Raw genomic sequence first — 26,745 nt, forward strand, 5'->3', positions numbered from 1 at the left:
GACCCAGCTTGGGGGTACTTCTTCTATTGGCCCTAATATATATGCATTAACCATAAGTGAGCAAACTGAACGAATTGAACAACGTAACACAGAGACATTTCTACACATAAAACTTGGCCAAAACCAACTCAAGTCACAAACACAAAAATAATGGGGAAGTTTTCTACTTATGCTTCAGAAAATAACAAACAATGAATTTACCGTTCCTTTATCACACCTTAATTTTGAACTCTTTTGGTACAATAAAATTTTGGAAAAGGAGCTCATAATACAAATTACAATCCCTTGTTTGCATGTTCTGTTTTCCCTTTTGTTATATTCGTTGCTGAATTCAATTTATTTTTTCGTAATTTGCTTGTGCAATTGGGTCCTTTCCTTTGGGATGAAATTTGTATTGAAATACAATTGGATGCAAGGCATGCATGCACAACAACAAGAATATAAATATATATTATGTATAATAAGCAAGGAAAAAAAAAAAAGCAGAAGACCATGAGGAATTATCATCATGTAGGTGGGGACTGTAGGAGATCTAGACTAAAGCTAAGAGGGTTTTGTAGCAGCAGTTATAGAGATATGATGAGGCCTGAGGGCTCCAAGATTTTGAGAGAGGCGTCTCACGGCTGATGAAAGAAGTGCCATTATATAGGAAGTACGTCTACTATTCAAAAATAAGCTATCGCTATCAATTACGGTAGGGTAAAACCCACATGCTAGGGATCGCTAAACGAAGTCCCTTTATTGTTTAGTTCATTAAATATTTTAAAATGATGTTTAGAAAACCCCCAATTCAGTAACCCTAACACAACAAAACTCAATTGCTTGTTGAGAGACAGAGATCGGTTGTGTGTGTTTGCTTCGCACGAGGAGATAGATCGGAGGGTAAGTTTGAATCCTCAATCCGGGTTGAGAGATAAAGAGAGTTAGAGAGATCTGTTGTATTTGTTTGCTTCGGACAAGGAGGTAGAGAGATAGATCGGAGGAAAAGTTTGAATCTTCAATCCGGTAATTGCCTCGCCTAATTCTCAGGACTGGTTGCACTTGGATGTGAATATTGTGGGTTTTGTTTAACTTGGGGCCTCCGATTTGTGAAATTTTCATTGCTTTGTTGTTTGTTTGTTTGTTTGATTTGGTGTTTTTGCTCCATTGTTCCTGGTTTCTGTGATAATAGTGTTTGTTTGTTTGTTTGTTTATTCTAAATAGGAGTCTGGGTTTTGGGTCTCTTGCCTTTGTTTTTGTTCTGATCGAGTTTCCAACCTTGGAATTGATTGTAGGCTGGCTATGTAGAAATCTGATGGTAAGAACCCTCTTCTTATTGTTTCTTCTTTTCATGATCAGAGTAATCAGCAAAAGAAGAAGCGGTTTCATTTTCAGCAAAAGCAAAATAAGAAAAGCGGTTCACTTGATTTGATTGATGGCTTCAATTGCATGATGGCTGTTTTCATTTTTCTTTTTATTATGAACAGACATAATGTTTCACATTTTAACCTTCTACTTAAATGCATTATTCCCGGGTGAAGCTATTTGGTTGGCATTGATTGCTATTGATCTTTCTTCTGTTAACTCAAGCTTATCTGATTCAATTCTTAATGTATGCGATTTGGTTTCCTTCTGCAGCCTGGGTTTTAACTTTTCAACAGTTCCAAGATCCAAATTTTTTGTTTTCAATCTTTCATCTTTGTTATGATTTAGTAAATTGTCATTCTTTTCCATTACTAAAAGATTTTCTTCTGCTGATAAGTGATAAGATTGTGAGTTTGTGATGATGTGAGAGGTTTATTACCAACTGATGTATGAATATGGCCGAAGAACATATTAGATTAGTACTTATTTATCCATTGTTTTCTTCTGCAGCATTGATTGTAATTAGTAATTATTATATTATCTAAAGAAATTAATTCATATGGTGGTTTCAAATATAAAATGCAAGAAGTTGTTCTCACTTGGTTTCCATAATGAGAAGTTGTGCTTCAGTGTTGTTGTCTTATTTATGTTTTATGATTTCTTGATATCTAAGCTACAAAGTTATTAAAACCAAAGTTCACAAATCAATAGAGATGGGTCCTGTTATACTTCTTTATGTATGTAGAATGCAGCTTCCTTCTGAAGCTTAAATTGTTTTTCTGATATTTCCATTTGCTTTATTGTGCAGACCACAATAAAGTTCCTTGGTTTGCTGAGTTCTCCTTTGGTTTGATCAAAGGCTGTGGTTTTGGTGGATTTCGACAGAGTGAGGATTGCAGGTTTGGAAGTTTTTTTTAGCTTTATTCCTTATTATTATTATTATTATTTTTTTTTATAATTTTTTTTTGAAGTAGTTGGGTTTTCACGTTGTTGTTTGTTTAGAATTCATGGATATATGGGTTTTTTGGTTTAGGGGTTGTGATTGTGTTTCGGATTGGGATTTCGGAATTGATTGAAAAGGTTTGAAGTTATGTTTGTGATGTTTATGTGTATCGAACTGATGTACGGTTTGACGCTATGTTTGTAAAGATTATTGTTGTTTGGGTAATTAAAACATATGCCTTTATGATCACAACGATAGCTATTAAAGACTAAACAATGAATACAAATTTTCTCTCCATTAAGAAGATTATTTGCAATAATTAGTGATTGGTTTGCATATGTCTTACAACCAACACTATAGAGTTTTCTATCCTATACTCTTGAAATTATCAGTTACATTCAATCCCATACTTTTATTATTTGTTGTTCTTAATATTTAAATAATATTAATTTTTATCTGTTGCAGGCTTTGTTTGTGCTACAGTTTCAACTCTGGGCAATTGATTGCAATACCTTCAAGGTATCGTTTTTATCTTTCATAATTTAAAATCTTTCATTAATTTATATATTCATTCAACTGTGGGATGAATGATAGGATGCTGCTGCTGATTTGGTCTCCTGATCATTCTTTTGTTCTGTATAAGTTTAGTTAATTAAACTATGATTGACTGAATTAATGGAAAAACAATTTTATCTTTGGACTTCAGCACTGAACCTGCAGGATCACATTTTTGTTAGGATTAAAATCCTGTTTATTAAGTTTAATTATCTGAGCTGTGGCATACCATGTATTTTTGATTGTTTCCCTCTTTTTGAGCATTTCTGTTTTGGATCAGTCTGTGTCATATTTGTGGAATTAAGTTTTGCTTGGACCTTTAAATTGTTAATCGATTTCTATATAGATTGAGGTAAGTTGGGTATTACTATCTTCTTCATTGACGAAGAAAGAATGGTTTAGGGAGAAGAAAGAATGGTTTAGGGAAAAGAAAGAATGGGTATTTTCGGAGAATTATAGAAAATTTTTGAACTAAAGCCAGTCAATTGCAGTGGGTATTGAGTAGTTTCTTTTTGTGGTAATATTTTAGTTTTGTACAGATTCAAGTTTGGAAGAAGATAATAAAGTGTTTTTAGTTTTATTTATTTTCTGTTCAGTTTAAAAATAATAGAGTGGCTATGGGTGTTAGTATATCTGGAGAAGATTATGGTGTTAGATGGTTTTTATTTATTTATATTTCTTCTGCTTTTCGATGACAAGTACTAATACATTTTGCCAAGGGGTGTTTCTTTCTTTGGTGAATGCATTGTCTTATCTGATTCAATTCTTAATGTTCTGGGTTTTGGGTTTCTTGCCTTTGCTTTTGTTCTGATGCATTGGCTTAGACATTTTAGCATTGTTCATAATAAAAAGAAAAATGGTGAAAATTGAGAAAATTGTTTAATTGTATTTAAAATGGTGAAAATTGTTTTATTGTTATCATTCACATCCCGCAGCAAAGCGCGGCACTGTTGCTAGTTCAAATATATTCATATAATGAATATATTTATCAATACGTGTCCAACGTTGATAGGGTTAGATTTTCTAATGGTTTAGATGAATAACACGACAGCCCTAAGTCTATCACTTTCTCATTTTCCCTACCCTTATCCCCTCTCTCAAACTCGGCCGCACTCTCTCTGTATCTCAGTCTCAGAGACTCAGACTCTCACTCTCTCAGTGTCTCACTACACTCTCTCTGTCTCTCAGTCTCTCTCAACTCTCTGTCAAGTGTCAACTCGCAGCAGCAACAACAGTTTCTTCACTCTCTTCGACTCTTCCTCAAGCTGTGATTATGTGAAGCTCGGTGAGACGGTGACTCAAGCTCGGAGAAATTTTGGGATCGATTTCTGGGTTCGAATTTCTTGAATCTCTTTCTCTTGTTAAGTTGTTGGGTTCGATTCACTTTCTCATTCTTGTTTTGGAATTTGGGCTGTGGTGTTTCTGGGTTCGATTAAGTTGTTTAATACACAAGTACTTTTAAGCTTTGGGTTCGATTAAATTGTTTCTGGGTTCGATTAAGTTGTTTCTGGGTTCGAAAGAGAAACTGATCTTGATTTCATATGTTTCTTGTGGTGTTTCTGGGTTCGATTCAGTTTCTCAAGATTTCTCATTCTTGTTTTGAAACTGATCTTGAAATAATGATATTTGGGCTATATTTTGGATGGGAATTAAATTACATTGATTTTGGTCTAATTTTTTGCTTGCAGGTTAGAGCTGCTGAGCTTCGGCAAATACTAGTAGAACTTGGACCGGTACTGTGAAAATTAGAATAAACTTTTCTACTCCCGGCTTCTTCTTTGTTCGTTGAGTTGGATTTCTTATATTACTTCTTTTGTTAATTTTACAGGCGTATATCAAAATCGCTCAGGCTATTTCGTCTCGACCTGTAAGTTGACTCTTTTCTATGAGCCAAGTACTCTCTTTATAGTTGTTGAAGCATGCTGTTTCTTTTGAAGAACCAATCCTACATTTTTGCAATGCATTTCTTAGTAAATGTTATGTTAAACTCATTAGGAATTCTTAATGATAAGTCAGGCTTTGTTTTTTTTATTTTTTCCTTCTTCTTCTCTAATAGACTAATACTAAGAAGTAGATTGGATATTGATGAAGCCTTGGAGATGGTTTCTCTCATTTGTTGCTGGTTTGCAAAGTAGTGAGTCATATATATGTGTGTAGATATATTTACAAGATATATTTAGGGACTTTAAACCAAGAGCCAAAATAAAATTCACAAAACAACAAGGGCCTCAAAACAATTTTACAATTTCAAAAAACGCATTTACTTCTCAGCGTAGCAGTGTGAGAGTGATTTAGGGTTTAACGAGGGCTTTTTGCCAGAAAGAAAATTTCAGTCGATCCTCGCCGGAGTTAGATTCAGAATGCGGAGGTCGATTGCGAGTCTGGGTGGGTCCCTCGTCAAAAGCCGAGGGTTTAGCACGAGCTCGTCGCCGGAGAAAATCGTCGCGTCCGTACTCTTCGAGAGGCTCCCGGTTGTTATTCCCAAAATCGACCCCATCGTCTATGCATTTCAGGAGTTCTCGTAAGTTCTTATCTTTAATCTCAGAAATTAAATTCAGATGCGATTTGATGATTGTGTTTTGCTCCGGAATTTGATTAATGAAAGAAAAAAGTGAAATTTTGATTGTTTTGGAAGAGAAGTGAAAGAAAAGTTTGAAAATTTGATTGGTTTATATGGTAGAAGAGTGTATGGAGTAGCTGATTTGAGCTGGGCTAAGCTCAGTTTTACAGTTTCAGAAGATTGAAGAATGCCAATTCAGTGTTTTGCTTTAATAAGTGTGTACTATGGTGATACCTGAATTGGTAGAATTTTGATTCAATTTCTGTGAGTGATGTGCTTTTTTTGTTTAGTGGAGCTCATGTTACTTTGTTGTTTTGGCCTTTGGGATTGTAGGTTTCGGTGGCGACAGCAATATCGACGCAGATATCCAGATGAACTTTTAGACAAGTCTAATGCTAGGTGAGGTTTAGAGGCTGATTACTTTATTGGATTTGTTACTTGATCACAACTGCATTGCATATGAATGATGGCCCTCCTTCTATTTCTAATTTATCAAGCACATTTGTGGCTTTTGCCTTCTGTTCTAATTGCTGAATCGTAAAGGTGCATTTCCCAGTAAAAAGTATTCTTGGGCGTATTTGCCATTTTAACTAAATTTCATACTGTCGTGCATGATGATCAGGAAATTTTTGATTCCCGATATGTTCATATTGTGTCCAGTATTAGATTAGTCTATTTTCTGGTTTCAGTGGCTGCCACACCTTAAAGGTAGTTGAAGTTGATGTTTATTTGTAAAATCTAATTGATAAAGCTCATATGCAATTGTTCCACTTATTGCATTAACCTTACATGATTCACGCACAAAAATGGTGCAAATAAAATGTACAACTCTAGTCTGACACTTTGTTTTGGTGAACAGGGGAAAAGGAGACTACCAAATTGATTATGTACCAGCTCCACGGATCACTGAAGCTGACAAACAAAATGATAGAAAGTATGGAGTATAATTTTGGTCTATCTATAAGAATCTATTTTTCCATCTCAACTTTTCACTTTATTTGAAGTAAAAGAGCTCCTAAATATTGCCTATGAATTTCTTAAAAAACCTATTCTACAGTCGTCTTGGATTTAAGGTGGATAAATGTTTTGCACTGGTAATGGTTGGATATTGAGTGATTACTATTGATAATTTGTTTTAGTGGTTACTTCTTAGTTGGCTGTTCTTTATGGGTTAAATGTAATGTGAGTTAAGTTTTATTGCAATTGTAGTGTTTCAGAGGTCTGTATGTAATATCATATTAGTAGATCATGTGTGTCTGTGCCTTGGAGTTATGATATGGTTAAAAAACTATTGTAGTGGGTGAAACTTAATTGCTGAGAGAAAAATTAGAAGAATTGATAACTCATTAGATCTTTTATACATAAAACTTATGTGAATGGTTTTGATGTCAGAACACAAAAACAAAAAGTTCCTAGTATTGAAGTTAGTTGTCTTGTTCTTTAGGTCATTGCAGAGAGCACTTGACAGAAGACTTTATCTTCTTATCTATGGTAACACACATGGATCTCCTAATGGAAAGCCAGTCTGGCATTTTCCAGAAAAAGTGTACGAGTCTGAGGAGACATTGCGGAAGGTGATGGCTGTTACATGATATATATTATTTTTCCTGTTCTTCCATATAAATCACATTTGTGTTTGCTAAATAAATACCATTTTTCTTCAGTGTGCAGAATCTGCATTACTGTCTGTCCTAGGTGATCTGTCCCACACATATTTTGTTGGAAATGCTCCTATGGGACATATTGCAATGGAGTCATCAGCGAATGTGACCGACTCTCCATCTTTCAAGGTTGGCTTTTGGCAACATTTTCTGTTTTACACTGGCTTGTGCTGATAGTGATAATAATTTTATATGTGTACTGACAATTACATCTTTTTCTTCCCTTTCTTTCAGCAATTCTTTTTCAAGTCTCAAGTGATTGCAACAAACAAGTTAAAAATTGGGAAGTGTGAGGATTTTGTTTGGGTGACCAAGGATGAATTGATGGAATATTTTCCTGAGAAAGCTGAGTTCCTCAGCAAGATGATCATTAGCTGATCTGCCATATGTAATCTCTTTTTGCATAAAATCTTTGCAATTCAGACTAGGAATTTATATCGACTGTTGATTAAAGAGTGAAACCTGACATAGTGAATCTTAGGCTGTAGAATGCTGCAATTAAAGTTTGTTGTGGGGCTTGCTGTTTACTGGCTGAAGCCTGGCTCAGTACTGGAATTTTTGGATAGTTGTTGCATCAATGCTGCCCCTTCTGGATTTTTCATGTATTTTCCCTCCCTTTTTTTCCCCTGGTAATAAATCTACTTACTGCAATGGTACTGTTGATCTTTGATTGTACATTATGTTCGCAAAGTCCCTCTCCTGAAGCTCCATTTTTTGAATGTGCTTGGTTTGTTTGTTTTTTTTTTTTTTTTTTACATCTTCAGGAATAAGAATACCAGTGTCATTTGTCATGTTAAGGTAGAAATCAATCAGGAACCAGGCGCTCATTCCCTAAACCCAGGCTACTAGAAATAGGAGCTGATAGTTTTGCTTATTCTCTTTAACATCCCACTTGCTATTGTAGACAAGTATGCATACAAGTATAGAACCCACGCAAACATATAAACAATAACAAAGATCTTCTGTGCCAAGGTCTCCGGCTCTGGCATAAAATCATTTCTTTTTCTGCAGTGTCCGACTTTTAGTTTTGATTTTCTTCAGAGTCTGACTTTTAGTTTTTATATGATGTTTCTTTATGTGATCTTCAGAGTCTGACTTTTAGTTTTGTCTAGGTCTATGTACCCTGCATACACAATTGGTTCTGCTATGTAATCTTCTTCTAGGTGGTTACGATAGCTCTCATCAAAGGTAGACGCCTCCACCGCACGTACTCCCCACTTACCGCACATCCAACAGTGAGCCGCTGTAGGCTGCAATAACTCATAACCACACAAGTCACATATTACTAGATAGTCAGGGCCAACAGTTGCACCAGGTGGAACACACTCCAAGTACGGGCAACTAATAATGTGTTGGTGATCATCACCACAAATCTGCCATCCTTCTTTTTTGATGACTCTGGCGGCAGCCTTTAGATCTTCTTCAGAGTACTTCTCCTTCTCCTTGCCCACTGCTGGTCTCACTGTGATTCCAGAAGCATCCATATCTAGGGTTATTTTGGTGCTGGGGTGAATGAGATCAAGTGGTCACGGATGTACAATCTTCTTCTAGTCTATCTTGAAGGTAGGTATTTATAGACAAAACATAATCCTATCCTATTAGGAATAGAAATCTTAATCAAACTAGTATAACACGTCTTAAACTAGGAAACATGTATATTGCAATTTACCTCCCTCAAGCTGAGAATGCATGAAATAGTTTTTCCTCCGCAGTACATTCTACACCCATTTTCTAGTTTTATATCTATTGTTTTTATTTTTTTAACGGAATTGTTTTTATTCCTGGAAATGGGATCCGCATATCTTAACAGCTTAACTCATGCTTTATCGTTAGGGCAGATAAATGCACATGCATTATAGTACATTATGCAGCACATGCATCAATCGTAGAGACATGAATATTATGTTATTATCTTGCAGCAGTTGACAATAACTTTGATTTATGATCTCTTCCTAAATTATACTGGGGTGAATGAGATCGAGTAGTCACGACGTACAATGTTCTTCTCTCCTTTTATAGAAAAAAAAAAAATAATAATAATAATAATAATAATAATAAAATAAATAAATTGAAAATCCCATAATTTTATTATGTCACGAACTTCAGAATCACTATGAGGCTTTGCCATTCGCCCATTTGCAACCATTAAAAGATTATAATGCTTGACATTGTAAATGATGGAAAGAAGTTGTCCATATATAAAGTGAACGAGTGCAAGTAATTTATATACAATAGGTGGAGCATCTACCTACCAACACAAAATCAAATGAGAAATCAGCAAGCTAGTTGTGTCAAAATCAGGCTGAGTTTGCACAAGTACTGATTCAAATCCACACGAGACCATCTCTTCTATGGCTCCTTCATAAAAACAATGATAGAGCTCAGTGGGAGCAACAGTGCATGATTAATCTTATTCATCTGCAATGCTCCAAAACAACCCGAATAGAGAGAGGATGGCCAGGATGAACAGATAGGCAATCTTGAAGATGCGTTGTTTTTTCTCCCAGCTCAGCAGGTTGTAGATCTCAGTCACATCTGCCAAGTGCCGCCCCTTCATGTACGAATTGACGTTATAATATAGGTGCGGGAGAGCCAATGGAAGCATAAATCAATGTCTCGTTATAAAAAGAATGACGCAGAAAACTCCTTGAACGATAAACTCTGGCAAAACAGTACGGTTTATCCGAGATGATGAATCATATGAGTTGATGTAATCGTCCTCGAGGTCCATTAGGCACAAAAGCTGATAACCCACAAGGCATAAGAGAGTTAAGATGAAGGAGATACTCAAAAAAGCCATGTCCATAGCATCTCCATCACAGAACACCTCTTTCTCTCGGTATTGGTCTGTCTGTGTTTTGGTCTTCTCGGTAGAAATCGGCTTCTGGTTTTCGTTGGTGCAATCGGAAATCAAAATCTTGTTTCTTCTTCTCTTCTATCTTGAAGGTAGGTATTTATAGACGATATTATGACTAAACATAATCTATGTGGAATAGAAGTCCTAATCAAAACCACTTGGCGCATGTAGTAAAGTTGGTCGAGCTACCTAGTATGGAACTCCTCATATTTGGAGTTTGAGTCTCAACTCCCACCAGTTTGTGACCAGCAACGTTTGAGGGGCCTTCAAGTTCGTGTGCCTACAGTGGGAGATTAGTCTGACTTTACTGAGATACTCTCGTGAACCTCGGTCCGAATCTTGACTGGGTGGGTGTGTTATCAACTTGCTAACGTAACAACTATAAGTCAAAAAAAGAAGTTCTAATCAAAATAAAAATAGAAAACCTAATCAAACTAGGAAAGAAAACCTGCAACATATGTTGAAGAAACATGGATGAAATCGTTTTGCCCTCCTTGTACATTCTCCACCCATTTTCTAGTTTTTATATCTATGATAATTACAACTAGCATTTCGTGAAGCAATCTCACAACCTTCCACTTAAAAATGAGAGATTTATGTTACTAGATCAAATGGTAATAAGCTGCAATATGGATTAGTTAGGCTAATTGGATTAAACATGGGGTATTTTACCATGCTTCGACTCAAGTTGGGAATTAACCTCCATATAAGGTTGACGTACATACACATTGCTCCCATCTTGTTATTGGATAAAGCAAAGTTTGTCCATTGATTCTAAGTCAAGTCGAGTGGTGCTGGTATTAGTCATGAGAAACAAAACAACATTTTTGATAGAATTCACAAAGCTGAATGATGAGGGCACCCAATGGCTTTGTCCTGGACTACCCGTTGGTGAGATTTCAGAATGAGAAATGTTAGTAACCTTCCCTATTTATTAACCGCTATGTGTCATCTTTTGTCACTCAAAACCATAATATTAATTTTGTCAAAGCTGAATTTCATTTCTTCCAAATATACCTCTAATTATTGCTTATTAACAGCTTTATTATTTTTCTTCTTTTTACTTAAACTCTCTCTCTCCCTCCCTCACTCCAGCGAGCGATTCTCCTCCTTGGCTCCTTTATTATGTTGGTTCAATACAAATCCCCAATTTTGATCATATCAATTAACAAATCATTATTGATTTTTTTTTTTTGGACAGAGTAATAGAGATTTCATTTAATCCCAAAGCCAGAACGGCACATCAGTATTAATTAAGCCAATAAGGCTTATGGTTAAATTTTTAAAAATCCACAATTTACCCTTCTTTGATTATAGTCTAAAAATCTATAATTTAACAAAGGAAGGATAAAATAGTAAATATAATAGCAAACTGAATTGAAGAAATTACAAAAAAAAAAAAAGATCTTAAACGTTTTGTTAACTGCAATGGCAGTTTCTTTTTTTTATCTTTTTTTTTTGGAGTTGGCAGTTTAAATAAAAAAAATTACTTATTAAACAAAAAGTTATTTTTTTTTTTGAAGAAAAAAAAAATTATTCATAATTTTAAAAAAAAATATTTTTTAGATAAATTACTAAAACAAACTCTTTTTTTAGAAATACTAATAAAAACTCAAACAAAATGTTATAGACACAAATAAAGTATGAAAAAATAAAAAAGGCCAATTGACACACGCGTGAGCGTGTGATAAGAGGCTAGTACAAATAAACCCTATATGCTTGTACCCTACTAAATCGGTGGTTAAGCAAGTAAGGGAATACGGGTACCATTCACTAGTACAATGATGTTTATTTGAATTTTACAAGCCTACACAACTACAAATCTCATAGTACACTAAGAAAACTATTTTGAATCTCCTTTCGTCAATGCACTCAATTGTGGTACTTCAGGAGATTCATGAACTTGGTGTAAGAAGAAACCATAGCAATATAGACTAAAACCCACTAATAAAACAGGCCTAGCCTGGGCCAAAACGCACTATTTTCCCCAAACAAACTAGGGAGTTATTGGAATTTAAAAAAAAAACTTAAAAAAACCTAAAGCCCAAAAGAAAACCCTAACCCATTCCAATCATCCCTTCCCTGTGCCTTTAGAAGTTAAGCTCCATTAACTATTCACCCATAGACACCCCCTGCTCCATTAACCATTAGTATTGAGACTTCTACTCTGTTTTTTTTCTTTCGGTGGTGGAAATCAAATCACCGAGTCTCAGGTAACTGCAGATTCTCTCTCAATTTCCTTGATTAAATTTTGGTAATTTTTTCGTTGATAATGAACAAATCTGGGTTCTTTCTCTCTCTCTCAAAGTTTTTGGGTTTTATTGTTGGTCAAGAAATCAAGATCTGAGTTCTGTCTACTCAAATTTTGGGTTAAATTTTTTTTTTTCTAAAATGAAATGAGCAGATCCCAAATTTATTTTGGTTCTTCTGCAGTTTTCCCTCTTCATAGAAATGTTTATCCTCTTGGGTATGACTTTTTGCTCCTCTTCTGTTTTCAATTCGTTTTTGTTTTGTTTTTTTTTTTTTTTCAATTCGCAGTTGCATAATCAAATCCTTCGTGTTTAATTTATGTGATTGGTGGTTAGAAGGATATGGCTGGTGTTTCCTACTGGGTTTTCAGAAGCATATATAATTATATATATGTAATGAATTATTACACTAGTTGTGAAATGCCTGCTGTTCTTTACTGAGTTTTCAGGATATTATATATGGCTCAACACAACATTCTTGAGGGCAATCATGTTCACAATGCCCCACAATCATTAGTTTCCTTAACGGGCTTGCTTGCCGCAAGGTCAAGGATTGGCGAACATCAACAGGCAGCGGCAGACCACGAACAAACTCGAGTACAACTAGAGGAACAAAGGCATATACTCCTAGCTAATAGAGCAGCTATCAATAACCAACTCTTACCTCTGCGAACGCAACGTGATTTTCACGCAGGTCGCGTTGACCACTACAACCACCGAGTTCAGCAATCTGATCAACAAATAGCCGAGTTGAATGGTAGAGTACAAGACCTTGCGGCCCTTCGTGATGGAGCCTTGGAACGAGTGGAGGTGTATGGGCATGGTTTAGCAACTCTTCCAGTAATTACAGTGGCAACACTAAAGCAAATGGTGGTTATTGTGAATGAAATCCGACCATTAGGCTTTGGTGGTCAGATTAGGATCCATGACACCCCCATGACCTCTGAGCTTGAAAGGCAAGAAATCCGTGATTTATGTGCCCAATTTAATATTATAGTTCAAAACTAGTTATTTATGAGATGATTGTAGTTGGAATTTTAAGTTTCAGTGGCGACTTTAGATAGTTCCAATGCTAGTTGATATTTGATTTAAAAGTCGATTGCTTATTGTAATTTAGGTCGCTACTTGATCACAATTGCATTGCATACTCTGCAATGGTGCTTCTTTCAATTCTATTTTTTACCAGGCACATTGGATGTTCCCCTCAATCTAATCCTGAATCGTAAAGGTGCATTCGCATATAAAATTTATTGTTGGGGTGTCTTTGCCAATTTAACTAAATTTCACACTAGCGTGTGTAATGATCAGGATATTTCCCGATGTGTTCATATTTTGTCTAGTAGTAGGTCAATTTATATATCTAAACCCTGATCAGTGGACCAAGTAACTTGTGTTGGCACTTGTTGATTCCCTGTTCATTATCGCCCATTGTGTTGGTATATTGTTTTCATATTCCCTGTTGATTCCTGATGCTTGTTTAGTTAATGCAGATTGATAGTTATATGATTCAATCAACAAGCAAAGAAATGTTCAAAAGATGGCGTTAGAAATAAGGTCTTTAGTCTTTGGTTGGTCTTTTGATGTTGTGCTAAAGAGCCAAGCATCACTAAGTAAATAGATGAACACTAGGTAATAGACCGCGTGATGCGTGTGTTTGTCTTTTTTTTTTTTTTTACTTGAATTTATACGTAAAAAAAGGTGAGATCATACATATTAAAATCTCTCTCTCTCTCTCTAAGTATGTATATGGGGGAGACTGGGCTGCTGCGGGTTTGGGTGCTAAGCCTTCTTTTATGTGGTGGAGCTTAGTATGGGGCAAGGAGTTATTGTGTGCTGGTATTAGATGGAGGATTGGTACGGGGGAAACAATCAGAATATGGGAGGATAAAATGGCTGCCGGGCTCCCTGAACGTTTAAAGTTATCACACTGCGTTTCATGGTGGCCAATGCAAAGGTCAATCAGCTCATGTTGGAGCCAGGTATGTGGAATGTAGATTTCTTAAAGCAACATTTCTTACCTGTGGATGTGGATAAAATTTTATCAATTCCGTTATGTGAAAGGACTGAGGGAGATGTGGTTGTGTGGCATTTTAATGATGATGGGCGGTACTCCGTTAAATCTGGATATTGGTTTGGGATGGAGTTAAGAAGGATGGAGAGGGGATCGACTAGTGGTAGTGGGCATGCTAATTCAAACTCCATTAATATTTGGAGTCTCATGTGGAATCTTTCGATTCCGAACAAGGTCAAGCTTTTCTTGTGGAGGGCTTCCCATGCTTTTCTACCTTGTGCTGAGCGTTTGTTTAAACGCAAGATTAGCCCTCATAGAGGTTGTCGGCTGTGTGGAGGAATCCATTATTCATTGTCTGTGGGATTGTCCTGTAGTTAGGAAGGTATGGAAGGTTAGTTGGTTAAAGGGGGTTGTTAAGACCTGGAGAGTGGCATGCTTTACAGACTTGTTTTCCCTTGTGGCTGATTGTGGTGAGCCACGAGAACTGGAATTGTTTACTTTAATTTGTTGGTGGATATGGAAGGATAGGAATGAGGTGTTTCATGGTAAAAAGGGATTAGAACTGTAGCAGATTGTGGATAGAAGTGTAGAGTGGCAGCATGAATTTGTTAGTGTAGCCTTGAAGAAAAATGGAGGACTGGCAGGTAGCAGCTTAGGTTTGGATGCTCAGGATGAGTCTATTGGTGTCACGCCCCGGATTTTGAATAACAAATCCAAATCCGAAACATGAATTAATACAACTCACATAAATACAACCTGAATTTTTTCTCAAAACAACCACACCTCACATCGCTCGATATTACATAAACCAAATCTCAAATTTGTTTATTACAGCACACTCTCACCAAATTATATTGTAAGGCTCAAATGAGCATAACTCACCTCACAATTACAATTGCTGTAAAACTAAAACAAATTCTCTAACCCGCACGATCACCGTCCTGATTCTCCTGACCTGCAGGATTACCCGCTACACCGTTTGAATAGTGTACCGGGATTGCAACAATACAAACCCGGTAAGCTTTTTGCAAAGCTCGTATGAGTAAATGAAAGGATTGCACGATTTAAAGTAACACAATCAACTCAAGCACATTTTAATTTTGTTTTGCATAAGAATTGAAGTGTACAACATCACTTCAAGCATCAATCAACTCACATCTCATCATGACTACTCAATAATAAACAACTTCTTACTCAATATATACTCACAGGCTTATGATTTATTTATATAAATCATCCCATGCAGTATATTATACTTACAGGCTTATGATTAATTATATTAATCACCCCATTCAGTATATCATACTTACAGGCTTATGATTAATTATATTAATCACCCCATTCAGTATGTCATGTCATACCCAATGGCATATGATAACTCGTTTATCCCCCAAGCAGTATGACGGCAGACAGACTAGAGCTCTAACTGTATCGTAAAGTGTCACCTGGGCCAAGGTTCACCTTACGATTGACTGCTTTCCTCAATTCACTTGACTCCTCATTTAATTCATCTCAACGACTCAACTATCGCACTTTACTCAATTACCCATTATCATAGACAACACAACATCTAAGATAAATCACATATTCCAAAGGGTAATGCTCAAAATATAACTCAGTAAATTACACCATCCAATATATATTCCACGTAAATATATATATACGTAGTCACCCACACAAGAGTGACCACTAATACCAACTATAGTTCACATGCAATAAAATCTAGAAATTCATTTTTATAGTTTAAATACATTTTACTTACCTATGGACCGTAGTCGATCAAGTCCATATAATTTAAAACAAATATTTATTTTCATAAAACAATTTCCACAATTTCTCAATTAAATAAAATCACCGAATTTCGGTTCGTGAATGAACCATGTGCGATTTACTCACCTCGATATTCCCGCTGCGTCTTCAATTTAACACAATACACACCGAAATCGTTCACCCAAGGGAGACCGTCAATCACCTAATCACACATGACCTTATTTTAGCCAATAACTCAAAAACATACTTAAACGACAATCCAACGGTCGGATCGAAATTAAATGATGATCCAACGGTCGGATCCTCACGGATCGCCTTTAGGATCACCCTCCAAAAATCATCACGAAGATCCAACGGTCGGATCTTCCTGAATCGTCCTTACTAACATCTTCACAAATTTATACAAAAATCCGACGGACGGATTCTCACGAATCGCCTCCCTAATCACTGTTTTGCATTTATACGAAGATCCAACGGTCGGATCTTCGCCCATGACCACACAAAGTCATCGGGACAGTCATACGATCAACATGTTATAATTTGAAGTAAAACCGATGGTCAGATCTTCGCAGATCGTAAACCGAAGATAAAACGTAAAAACGTTAAATAGTAACGTCAAAACGTAAATCCATTATTTATCCACATTTTCTAAAATAACCTTGTAATATATCAAAACGCTCGTATGGATGCGTAGATCATCGTCCAGATAATATAAACTCAAAATAAGGTCCGACCCGCCGCCACAAGCGGAGGTCAGACGGTGGTCAACGCGGCGGTCAACGAAGGTCAACCACCTCTGATGCAAAAGTCGTCAACTACAAACTTCTTCAAAATGAAAGGGTGATCAACTTTCATACCTGGAGCTAAGCCTGGTTCGGCCTAGATCGTCCTAGATCAAGCGTTGAAGTTGGATTAATCTCGGCCGCACGATCGGATCCTAGATTGAATCAGAGGCGTTCAAAAAGTCAAACCTTGATCTAGCGGTCTACACTCAAAATCGTGATGAAAGACTTACATGGGGATGATCAGGGGGAAGAGGAGATCACGAAAATGGGAAGGATCGGCCCGTGCAACGCCGGCGTCGACGTTTTCCGGCCGGGTCGGTTTCGCTCGTCTGGGTGTCTTCGATCCAGCTTTCGGGGCAGCGGCGGGCCAAGACCACACCGGAGGGCGTCTGGGCGTGGAGCGGCGATCACGGTGGTGTCCGGGTCCGGGGCTGGAGGACGCCGGAGGAGGGCCGTTCGGCCGGGTCGGGTCGAGCGGTTCGGCCGCGTGGGAGAGGAGAGAGAACGGAGGGTTTCGGGGACTGTTTAGCAAAAATTAGATTTTTTCGTCCTTAATGAAAAAATCAGAAATTTTTCCTATTTATAGAAAATTCCCAAATTTCAAATATTCATAACTTATTCATACGAACTCCGAATATTGTGTTCCACATATGCACGAGATCGTATCGACGAGCCCTACAACTTTCATGCAGGAAGTTTTCCCAAATTCCGTATGTATAAAAAGTCAATTTCCACGAGCCCCTAAATAACGTTCGATTTCGAAAATAAAATCGTTCGAACTAATTCCACAACTTCTCCAAGCTTCGTACTCGCTCCTACTATCGTGAAATCATTTCTAAAAATCCATGGAATTTAATTTGGATTTTTCGGGGTATTACAATCTAACATTGTTATATTACATTGCTACATTATATGTTATATCCTAACAACGGTAGGTGTTTATGTACAAAGTCTGATTCGTCATTTGCAACAAATGATAAGTCCTCCGAAATTTCAGCTGAGCTGTTGTAATTGGAAAACATAAGTAATAATGTCAATCAATAAGAAAGAGTGATTATTTGGTTCTGTAAATTGAAATGGTTTTGTATGGAGTAAGCACAAACATTAATCAATGAGGCATTGGAATGTAGAGATGAGGTTACCTATAAACAACCAGCTGCATATGACGTGAACAGAGCTCTGCAAAATACTGATGTGAAGTGAAACGTAGAGTGCAATGAGTGTTGAGATAATTAGCAATGTGAGTATACTATGTTATAAGATAGGAATGTAACTGATTTCAACAATAACTTAAAATAGGAATCAAATTCTCGAATTATCCACCAATTTTAGTTAATTGTACTAAAACTAAGCACCCTATTCAATACAAAAGCATATATATAAATGGTCCCTAAATTTATCCACTCATCAATCCAGTCGTAAGGTGCAAACACCAAAGTTTACTTAATGAAAAAAAATAGCACTATCAAGTTCTGGTTTGACTCTAACCTATACGTAGTACTAATTCTATGATGCTCCTCTTCTGGAGGAGAGCAAACAATTTCGCCAGTCTTATAAATGTTCTTACAGAAATTATCAATAAAACCACCAATCCCAATTTCAACAAACCAAAACCAAATTGCTCACCTTTTAATGGTATTAATAAAGCTGCAGGAATTTATATCTTTGAAAGTAACTAATCACAATACAAAAGCAAATCAGGTTTTAAAAAAAAAATCAAAGAAGCAGTTATAGTCCCACATATTCAATTTATATACATGACTTTGACAAAATTCAACTTACATATATATGAACAAATGTAAGGTTTACTCCCACAGATTCTTCATGTGAGACAAATGGATGTATTCAATATTTAAAATCAATCAAGACTTTATTATCAAAGAGCAATACTCTGCATTCATGCAGTTTGAATAATAATTAAAGCTTGCACAGATTGGAGATACACAGAAGCAAGGGTACTCACAATGATAATCAACACACGTCCACGCTCTTGATTTCAAGTAAGGCTTTTGGAAGTTAATTTTTTTGCAGCAAACAGCTTATCAGCAACCTAAGACAAAAGCAGCAAATTAAAGCCTCTAAATTCAGCATAGCAATTTCTCAATTGCAATAAGTCAATCACAAATATAGTTTAGTATCTCAATGTTTGCCGTTTATCAATTTCTCAAATGCACAGCACCGACAAAAGTTGCTTTCAGAAAACAATCCTAAGTAGATAAATTCACCATTAAACCTATGTATGTTATTGAAAGTCAAAAACATAATTTCTTTTGGTACCAACTATAACACCACCCAAACTTCATTAGCATAGTAACACCAAAAGATTAAGATTTTGTAATCCGAATACTTCAATGTTAGAATCAGAGAGTGAAATCAGATACCTAATAGCAACAAAAACAACCTCTAAACATCATTTCAAGCCAAAAGTAAATCATCCTGGAGCCAACCCAGTAATCAAGCCAAAAACAGTCCAGCTAACTTTAATATTGGTATGTGAATGCAAAGTAATGAAATATTTAGAGGCAAATACTCAACAAAAGTCTAAATAGCACAACCAAACTTTAATAATTTGACAATTCATTGAGTTCTACAAACTCTTGAACTGATTCTACATGTTGTTATCTAATTCTTTTGATTTTAAAAGCAATATTTGGCTTCAATATGTGTTCTTGTTAAAAAGACCAAGTCCAACGATTGAGACAGATTCCTTAAGTTGGTATAAATCAATTGAAATTTACATAACTCGTAAGACAAATGATCCCCAAAACAATATGGGTTATGATAATGACCATCCAAAAAGGGGGTATATGTGCACTATGAGCAATGGCAAAAAGAGGAGATTTTACCACAGATATACTCAAATCAAACACACACCTCTTTGAAAACCCAGCAACCTCTTCGACCAAAATCTTCAATCTCTCCTCTTCTTTCTCGTACCCCAACTATCTACCATCAAAATCAAAAACCTTATATCAAATCCAAAGGAAAAGAAACTACCATATTACAAAACTTCACTTCAATTACCACTTCAATTAATCATATCAGCCAACTCTTCAATTAAGCATAAAACAACAAATCGACTAACTGAATTTAACTTTCAACAAACTCAGAATCGAAACTATGAAATTATAGAATCAAATTCAATCACCCAAGAAAACCCCCAATTCAGTAACCCTAACCGTAAAAGCTAATCAAACCCAACACAACAAAACTCAATTCCCAATTGAGAGACAGAGATCGGTTGTGTGTGTTTGCTTCGCACGAGGAGGTAGAGAGATAGATCGGAGGGTAAGTTTGAATCCTCAATTCGGGTTGAGAGATAAAGAGAGTTAGAGAGATCTCAAATATCACTAGATTGCCATGTTGAGAACCCAAATGAAACATTGTAATATAAGCAACCAGGCTGCAAAAGCTTTAATTGTCACAAAGCCTTAGTATGGACATGGCAATCTAGTGATATTTGAGATCTCTCTAACTCTCTTCATCTCTCAACCCGGATTGAGGATCAGATAACAGAATCATAATCATTTTTTTGACATGTATTTAATTGAGCAACTAAATTCATATGTTCACGTTTTAATTCATGGCAATCATAATCTAATTCTTCTCTTAAAAGTCTATTATCTAAGTCGAATATCATGTTTGTATCAGGCATTGGTAATTTATGATCTTTTAATGAACTTGATGATCTATTAAATATTTGTTCTAATTCAAATAATACTTTATTTTTTAGTTCTGACTCAGGCAAAATTAAATTTGGAGTTCAGATTTATAGTAATTTAATAATCACTTTATTCAGGAGAAAGAGATCATATGAATTTAGTTGCTCAATTAATCCACTAGCAACAGCACCCGCGCTTTGCCGCGGAATTTGTTGTTGTTAACAAATCACAACCATGAAAAGCGTAATTGAAAATCTGAAAGTGACCTCATTTTTGATGGAAGTGAGAAATAAAGAAAGACAAAGCTCGCTATTCTCAAAAAATCACTGAAGGTTACTAATATATAATGCAGGCTTGGTTCAAAGCACTGTCGAAATTGAACTGAAAACAAAAGGAAAGAATGGTATTGAGGCTGTTGAAAACTAATTACAACCTCTTAGATGAGTTTATAATTCTGTTCTTTTTGTCAGCATTCACCTTGGCTGCTGCAGCTTCTTTATCTTTAGCTACGGCTTTTCTCTTTATTTTCATAGACTCCGCTCCATGGCTCTCATCAATGGATCAACTTTTTTCATCAACATCTGGAAAAGTCATAATATGTATTAGTACATTTAGAGAGACAGACAAATAGTGTATTAAGAGAGTAGCAACATACCTTTGTTTCTGCATGACTGAAAGATGCTTCAACACCAAATCACAGCATCGCTCAATCCAGCTTAGGAACTGATAGTATTAAGCCAACTATAATTAATATTAGGGCTAATTACTGTTTAGTACCCTGTGCTTTTGGTCCAACATCAATTCAGTCCCCCGACTTCCAATTTCATCAAAAACACCCCCACACTATTATTTCTCCATCCAATAGGTCCATCCGTGATAAATCAATCAATTTCAGCCGTTTAGGTGCTGACGTGGCCATCCAACTCAGCCCAGGTGGGGCCCACACGGAAGTGAAATTCCCAAACTGACCCTGGCCAACCAAATCTGAAAAAATCCAAAATAAATTCCAATCTTTGAGGTTGGGGAGACTCGAACCCACACCAACACCTTTCATTTGCAAAGGCCCAACCACCAGACCACTTGCATGGTATTGCAATATTACAAACGAAAATAATATATGTATAATAGTTTAAAAAACTCTCCTTCTCCACCCACCTCTCTCCTCCTCTCCTCTTCTTCTTCCTCCATCGACATTTTTCTCTCCTCGTCGGGTTTGTAGCAGGAGAAGTTCACCAGGTAAACAGGTGTGGACCGCTTGGACCAGTAGAGGGCTAAGAAGAAGAGAACCAGGCCGGAACCAGCGAGTCGCGTGGCGGCGTCCATGCTTTCCAGCCGGACGGCCTGGTTGGTCCAGACCTCGGAGACGAACCGGGTTATGTCGACACCCGTCAGCTGTACCAGAACCGACGCCAACAAAGGCGAGATGAGAAGGAACATGAGAATGGTAGCTGGGTTGCACGAGTAGCCATACCCAAGCTTCACATACTTGAGCTTCACGGACTGCAGGAAATCCGGCAACCGCTGTCGGATTCTGATGACGGTGGAGGAGGAGTCCTTGTTGAAATCCATCTCCGCAGTAAGTCCGGACATGAAAGCAAGCCCGGCAAACTGGGAATGCACAGAGGAAGAAGAAGAGGAGAGGAGGAGAGAGGTGGGTGGAGAAGGAGAGTTTTTTAAACTATTATACATATATTATTTTCGTTTGTAATATTGCAATACCATGCAAGTGGTCTGGTGGTTGGGCCTTTGCAAATGAAAGGTGTTGGTGTGGGTTCGAGTCTCCCCAACCTCAAAGATTGGAATTTATTTTGGATTTTTTCAGATTTGGTTGGCCAGGGTCAGTTTGGGAATTTCACTTCCGTGTGGGCCCCACCTGGGCTGAGTTGGATGGCCACGTCAGCACCTAAACGGCTGAAATTGACTGATTTATCACGGATGGACCTATTGGATGGAGAAATAATAGTGTGGGGGTGTTTTTGATGAAATTGGAAGTCGGGGGACTGAATTGATGTTAGACCAAAAGCACAGGGTACTAAACAGTAATTAGCCCTTAATATTAACACAATCTATAGATATTCTGTACTTCCAATTTCCAAGTACTAATTAAAATGCTAATTGAACATTGCTCACCATTTGTAAGGTGCCAAATTGATTCAAAATTAGTAAAACCCCAAAATCAGCATAATTTCTTATACACCAGTTGGTGACTTCAGGTATTAATTTTTAAGTTTGTAAAATACATAATCAAAGGAAATACAAAGATCTGTCGACGTCAACTCAAAATAATCACAGCTTAGTTCCCAATTAATTGCACAAACAAATAGAGGTAATTTAAACTCACACATTTCCTCTAAAATGCTAGAAAACTTGAAATTAAAGTAAACAATTTGAGAACACATCAGCAACTTCAGCTCCACTTCATAGTTATCATCTTCTTCCTCCTACCACAATATCCATTCATGAACGTAAATTACAAACAATGTACAGTAGTACAAATTACAGTAAACAAAACTTTGAAAAAAGAAAGAGAAGAGAAAAAATAACAAAAAACAAAAATATTACCTCTTTAAGAGCTTCTTGATTCCAGAACATCTCATCCTCTTCAATTTCTTCATCTAGTACTTTGTCCTCCTGAAATTATCAAAAAAGTTACATTCTTGAACTTACTCTTGACATTTCGATGCTTGAACCAAAGAGAACTCATAATCTCAGAGAATAATTATCAATTACCTCTTGCCGCTGGTGGTGCAATTTTATCTCTGCTGAAATACACCTAATCTCTCCGTTACGCCTATAAACTTAATATCTGCTGAAATAGAAATTTCTTGAAAAAGTAAGAATTTCAATTTCTTAGTTATTTCTTTTGCTGCATACGAAAAAAATTGTGTCTAAAAACTGTTATGTACTTAAGTTCAAGGTTTTATCCCTAACTCATGGTAGCACATATCAAAATGGCCTAAGATTTCAGTATATGGGACAGCCAAAAGACATCAAGCATAACAGAAAAGTGCTGCCTGAAGACACTATCACTTATGATAACCAACATCTAACCTTGAAAAGGTCATGGGTTCAATTCTCACTGACATATGTAAGGGTGGGGTGGGCTAAGGGTTTAAAAAAAAAAAAAAAAAAAAAAAAAAAAAAAAAAAAAAAAAACATCTAACCTTGAAAAGTAAAGCACGATGTCGAGAACATTGGCAGATGGGTCTGAAGTAGCTTTCAAAAGTTCTAGAACTTGTCTGCTGCCAGGGATCTAATGTATCAATTGAATATGATCAACTTGTTGATGCTTCTTATTGAGCTCTTCAGCCTTCAATATAGTGGTTTCCTTTTCCATAATGCATGTGTTGCTGCTGCTGTCGTTGCTCTTTTTCCTTATATTTCCTGCAAATACTGGTTCTGTAAGTATGTTAAAAACTTCAATATGTTCTGTTCTTGCAGCGGTCACATGCTCTTCTGTTGTGCTTTATGCTAGTTGATTCAACATTTTGTAGCGAAAGGATGCCATTGATCTAAAATCCGAAATCATCAATTGAATGTCATAATTGAAGCATGCAGATACAGAAAATTAGAAGTGGCTGAGTGAGTGAAGAAGACCCGAGTACTTTTTAATGGCTCGTTGGAATATGACACTATGACAGGGAAGGTGAGGCAGCGCTGGGACCGCATGCAGAGTTTAGACTACCCTTTTCCATTTGAAACCTAAAAAACCTAGAAAGCAGAAGGTAACCCCAAAGTTCTAAACAATCCCAAAGTTCTAAAATTTCCTACCCATTCCGGCCATTTCAATTCAAAATCTAAAAACCCCATAAAACCCAGAAACCATACACTTAAAAGATCCAAACTTTAATATCGAGACTACCTTTTGAATGCTATAGAACTTCATTGGTTTATAGGCTACATTGCTATCTAAACCAAAAAGTGTATTTGCTTGATCTAACTTTCAGAATCTATTGAACTTCATTCTGAGCTTTTTTGTTCTTTTTTTTTTTTTTTTTCACCTTTTGACATATATATAGGCTTAATATTCCTTCACCATAAGTTGTTCATCAGCAGTGTTCTGATTTGGAAATGCCTTTCAGTAATAATGCTCAACAACCCACAGGTTCTTATTCCATGTAATAAACTAACAATTATGAAACAGAAATAACATGCACTATACAATCTGAAACATCATAAAGCAATTGTACTACAGGACTGTTTAAGATATTAGAAAGATCAAGTGTGCTTATTATGGCATGCGGAACTGAATAGGAGCATGCTTTCTGAGGACTTACCATCACATAACAAATTCATGACAGCAACATGTGTAGCTACGTTAGCATTGATTTATATGGATTTCTTCTGGGATTTGAGTCACCCATGAGAGATAATCATGACACTCACCAGTCCAACCATGCCTGGCATTGGAGCTGCTCGATCTCCAATGCCTGTTCCAACAGTAATGTTAGACAATCCAAATGTTCCTACTGCTGAGACCTGCATATTAATGAAGCAGACACATTGTGAATATCACCAAAGAAAGCTAACGAATCTGAAGATATGCCAAAATGAAACTTTACCTTCACAACAGCCACAGAAGCAGCTCTGGAAGCATCCACTGTTCTCAGTAACCTAATTCCATCTGAATTTGCTAGAAGTTTAATACCATTGTCATTTGTTGAGACAGCTAACAATATTTCTTCTTTGTTAAATCTAATAGGAGGAGAAGCCTGCAGAATTTTAAGACCATGATGATTAGTTGGAAAGAATGATTTCATTAAAAAAATAAATAAATAAACATGATGTAATGCCTACCAGCAGTCCACCATCTGCATCTGTACTTGTCAAAAGGTTAACATTGTCCATGTCCCAGAATTTAACCATGAACTCATTGCCAGTAGCCAAGAATCAATTCTTGGCGGTATCAAACTGCACAACCCCAACAGTCCACTTCCCAAGACCATGATAGGTACGCTTTACAGCTCCTTCGCTTTCATTCCATTCCACCAAGTATGAATCCCCTTCTTTATTTGTCCCACATGAAATAGCCTGTGACGTACAGAGATTAGACGTCCATCAGAATTTTATACATAAGAAAACCAAACATGGCATCACTAATGGAAGAAAAGACTTTGTAAAGCAATCAGATACTATGCCTACCTTTTAGCTTAGATATTACCCGAGTATCTACCTTTTAGCTTAGTTTCAACAGAACTAAGTATGGTATGGTAAAAGGATGAGTTCATGATAGAGATCTTAGTTGATAACAATCAAAATGTAGTTCACACAATATAACACCTATATTCATGTATTGACTTTACTGAAAAGTTTTTCATTGACCTATATACCATATAATAAATACTGCAATTTTCGTTTGGCTTGTGGAATCTGAAGCAGATTTGATTCCCATCAGGACAAACCAGGGTACAACAGCAGATCAAATCCACTCCAACCAAATCCTACATAATATGCACAGAAAGTCCTAATATTCTAATATCCAACCACATCACAGATACTCACAATCAAAATAAATAAGATAGATACTCTACATTTCTAATATTTGAACTTAAAATTCACTGACAGCAAATCACAACTGTGAATATAAACTCTAACTCTAAAAAGGTCTGTCAAGAACCCTTTAAAATTGAAAATAGTCATTTTTTTTCAAATATGCACTGCTAAATCTTGGTACCATAGCAGTGCTATATACAATATAATAAAGCTGTAAACTTGATGAACAAATCACCTACTTGTTATATTGAAAAAATGCGGCAAGAGAGCAGTACGCACTTTCAGGTTCTATGCATAAAGAAAACTAAGATTATTGGCCCATGATTGAAAAAACATTACAGGCATCTGCTTCAAGAAAGACTTGTGCCGCAAAAACCATATCACAAAAGAAGTCCCTTTAACAGATAATGCACAACATATAAACTGTCTAACAAACAAAGTTCAAATCTTTTCGCAACAAAAGCTTAAAAGCTACACAAAAATGCTCATAAAGTCATTCTACAAAATCAAGAACAAACTAATCAAATGCGTACAAAAATCAAAATCATCCAAAAAAAAAAATTGCTGAAAGAAATAGAGCTAACTAATCAAATGCGTACAAAAATTTTGCTGGCTGGTTTGAAATGGATCAGTAGACTTCTCAGACAGTTTGATCAAGTAAGTGAATAATTTTCTCAGTCACTTCTGTGCTTTCATTTTCCCTTCCTACCCTTATATCATTGAGGTACATGTATGCATTTGTAGTTATTCTGCATATCAAAAACTACATGCATGCCAAACTGAATAAAGCAGAAATAGAACAATTGAGACAGGCATAGAAAACAAACTCAGGAGAAAGAGATCATTCAACAAATG

At 36.3% G+C, this 26,745-nt stretch overlaps 2 protein-coding genes and 3 long non-coding RNA genes across 14 annotated transcripts; 2 read left to right on the plus strand and 3 right to left on the minus strand.

Moving 5' to 3' along the window:
* The first annotated feature begins 869 nt into the window (after nt 1–869).
* LOC133732702 (uncharacterized) lies at nt 870–5,188 on the plus strand. Of its 2 annotated transcripts, none has more exons than XR_009857285.1 (5): nt 870–1,005; nt 2,153–2,243; nt 2,753–2,806; nt 4,531–4,575; nt 4,671–4,709. It is a non-coding gene; the product is annotated as an uncharacterized LOC133732702 (long non-coding RNA). The 2 variants fall into 2 exon arrangements; XR_009857284.1 differs by lacking the exon at nt 870–1,005 and adding an exon at nt 5,162–5,188 and having other exon boundaries at nt 1,594–2,243.
* Nucleotides 5,189–5,202: 14 nt separating this feature from the next.
* LOC133732701 (uncharacterized) lies at nt 5,203–7,726 on the plus strand. Its single transcript, XM_062160281.1, has 6 exons — nt 5,203–5,363; nt 5,736–5,801; nt 6,262–6,336; nt 6,847–6,976; nt 7,067–7,192; nt 7,298–7,726. Exons 1-6 carry the CDS (start codon nt 5,203–5,205, stop codon nt 7,439–7,441), a joined length of 702 nt encoding a protein of 233 aa, XP_062016265.1. The 3' UTR covers nt 7,442–7,726.
* A 7,132-nt stretch (nt 7,727–14,858) lies between these two features.
* Nucleotides 14,859–17,565, minus strand: LOC133734888 (uncharacterized). The gene is made up of 2 exons (XR_009858639.1): nt 16,077–17,565; nt 14,859–15,150 (listed from the first exon to the last, which is right to left on the minus strand). It is a non-coding gene; the product is annotated as an uncharacterized LOC133734888 (long non-coding RNA).
* A 53-nt stretch (nt 17,566–17,618) lies between these two features.
* Nucleotides 17,619–19,954, minus strand: LOC133733476 (uncharacterized). Its single transcript, XR_009857729.1, has 4 exons — nt 19,610–19,954; nt 18,699–18,785; nt 17,878–17,924; nt 17,619–17,737 (listed from the first exon to the last, which is right to left on the minus strand). It is a non-coding gene; the product is annotated as an uncharacterized LOC133733476 (long non-coding RNA).
* A 690-nt stretch (nt 19,955–20,644) lies between these two features.
* Nucleotides 20,645–25,989, minus strand: LOC133732286 (protein TPR3-like). Of its 9 annotated transcripts, XR_009857029.1 has the most exons (10): nt 25,195–25,816; nt 24,960–25,109; nt 24,675–24,876; nt 23,562–23,781; nt 23,128–23,203; nt 22,960–23,028; nt 22,528–22,838; nt 21,053–21,120; nt 20,875–20,978; nt 20,645–20,830 (listed from the first exon to the last, which is right to left on the minus strand). XR_009857029.1 is itself a non-coding variant. In XM_062159797.1 (4 exons), exons 1-4 carry the CDS (start codon nt 25,261–25,263, stop codon nt 24,100–24,102), a joined length of 321 nt encoding a protein of 106 aa, XP_062015781.1. In that variant the 5' UTR covers nt 25,264–25,989; the 3' UTR covers nt 23,803–24,099. The 9 variants fall into 9 exon arrangements, 1 of the variants encoding a protein (XP_062015781.1); XR_009857033.1 differs by having other exon boundaries at nt 20,645–20,978; nt 23,562–23,790; nt 24,784–24,876; nt 25,195–25,824; XR_009857032.1 differs by having other exon boundaries at nt 20,645–20,978; nt 23,562–23,796; nt 24,784–24,876; nt 25,195–25,824.
* Between the last annotated feature and the right edge of the window lie 756 nt (nt 25,990–26,745).

This window comes from Rosa rugosa, chromosome 2 (genome assembly GCF_958449725.1).
Source record: "Rosa rugosa chromosome 2, drRosRugo1.1, whole genome shotgun sequence".
Classification (NCBI taxonomy): domain Eukaryota; kingdom Viridiplantae; phylum Streptophyta; class Magnoliopsida; order Rosales; family Rosaceae; genus Rosa; species Rosa rugosa.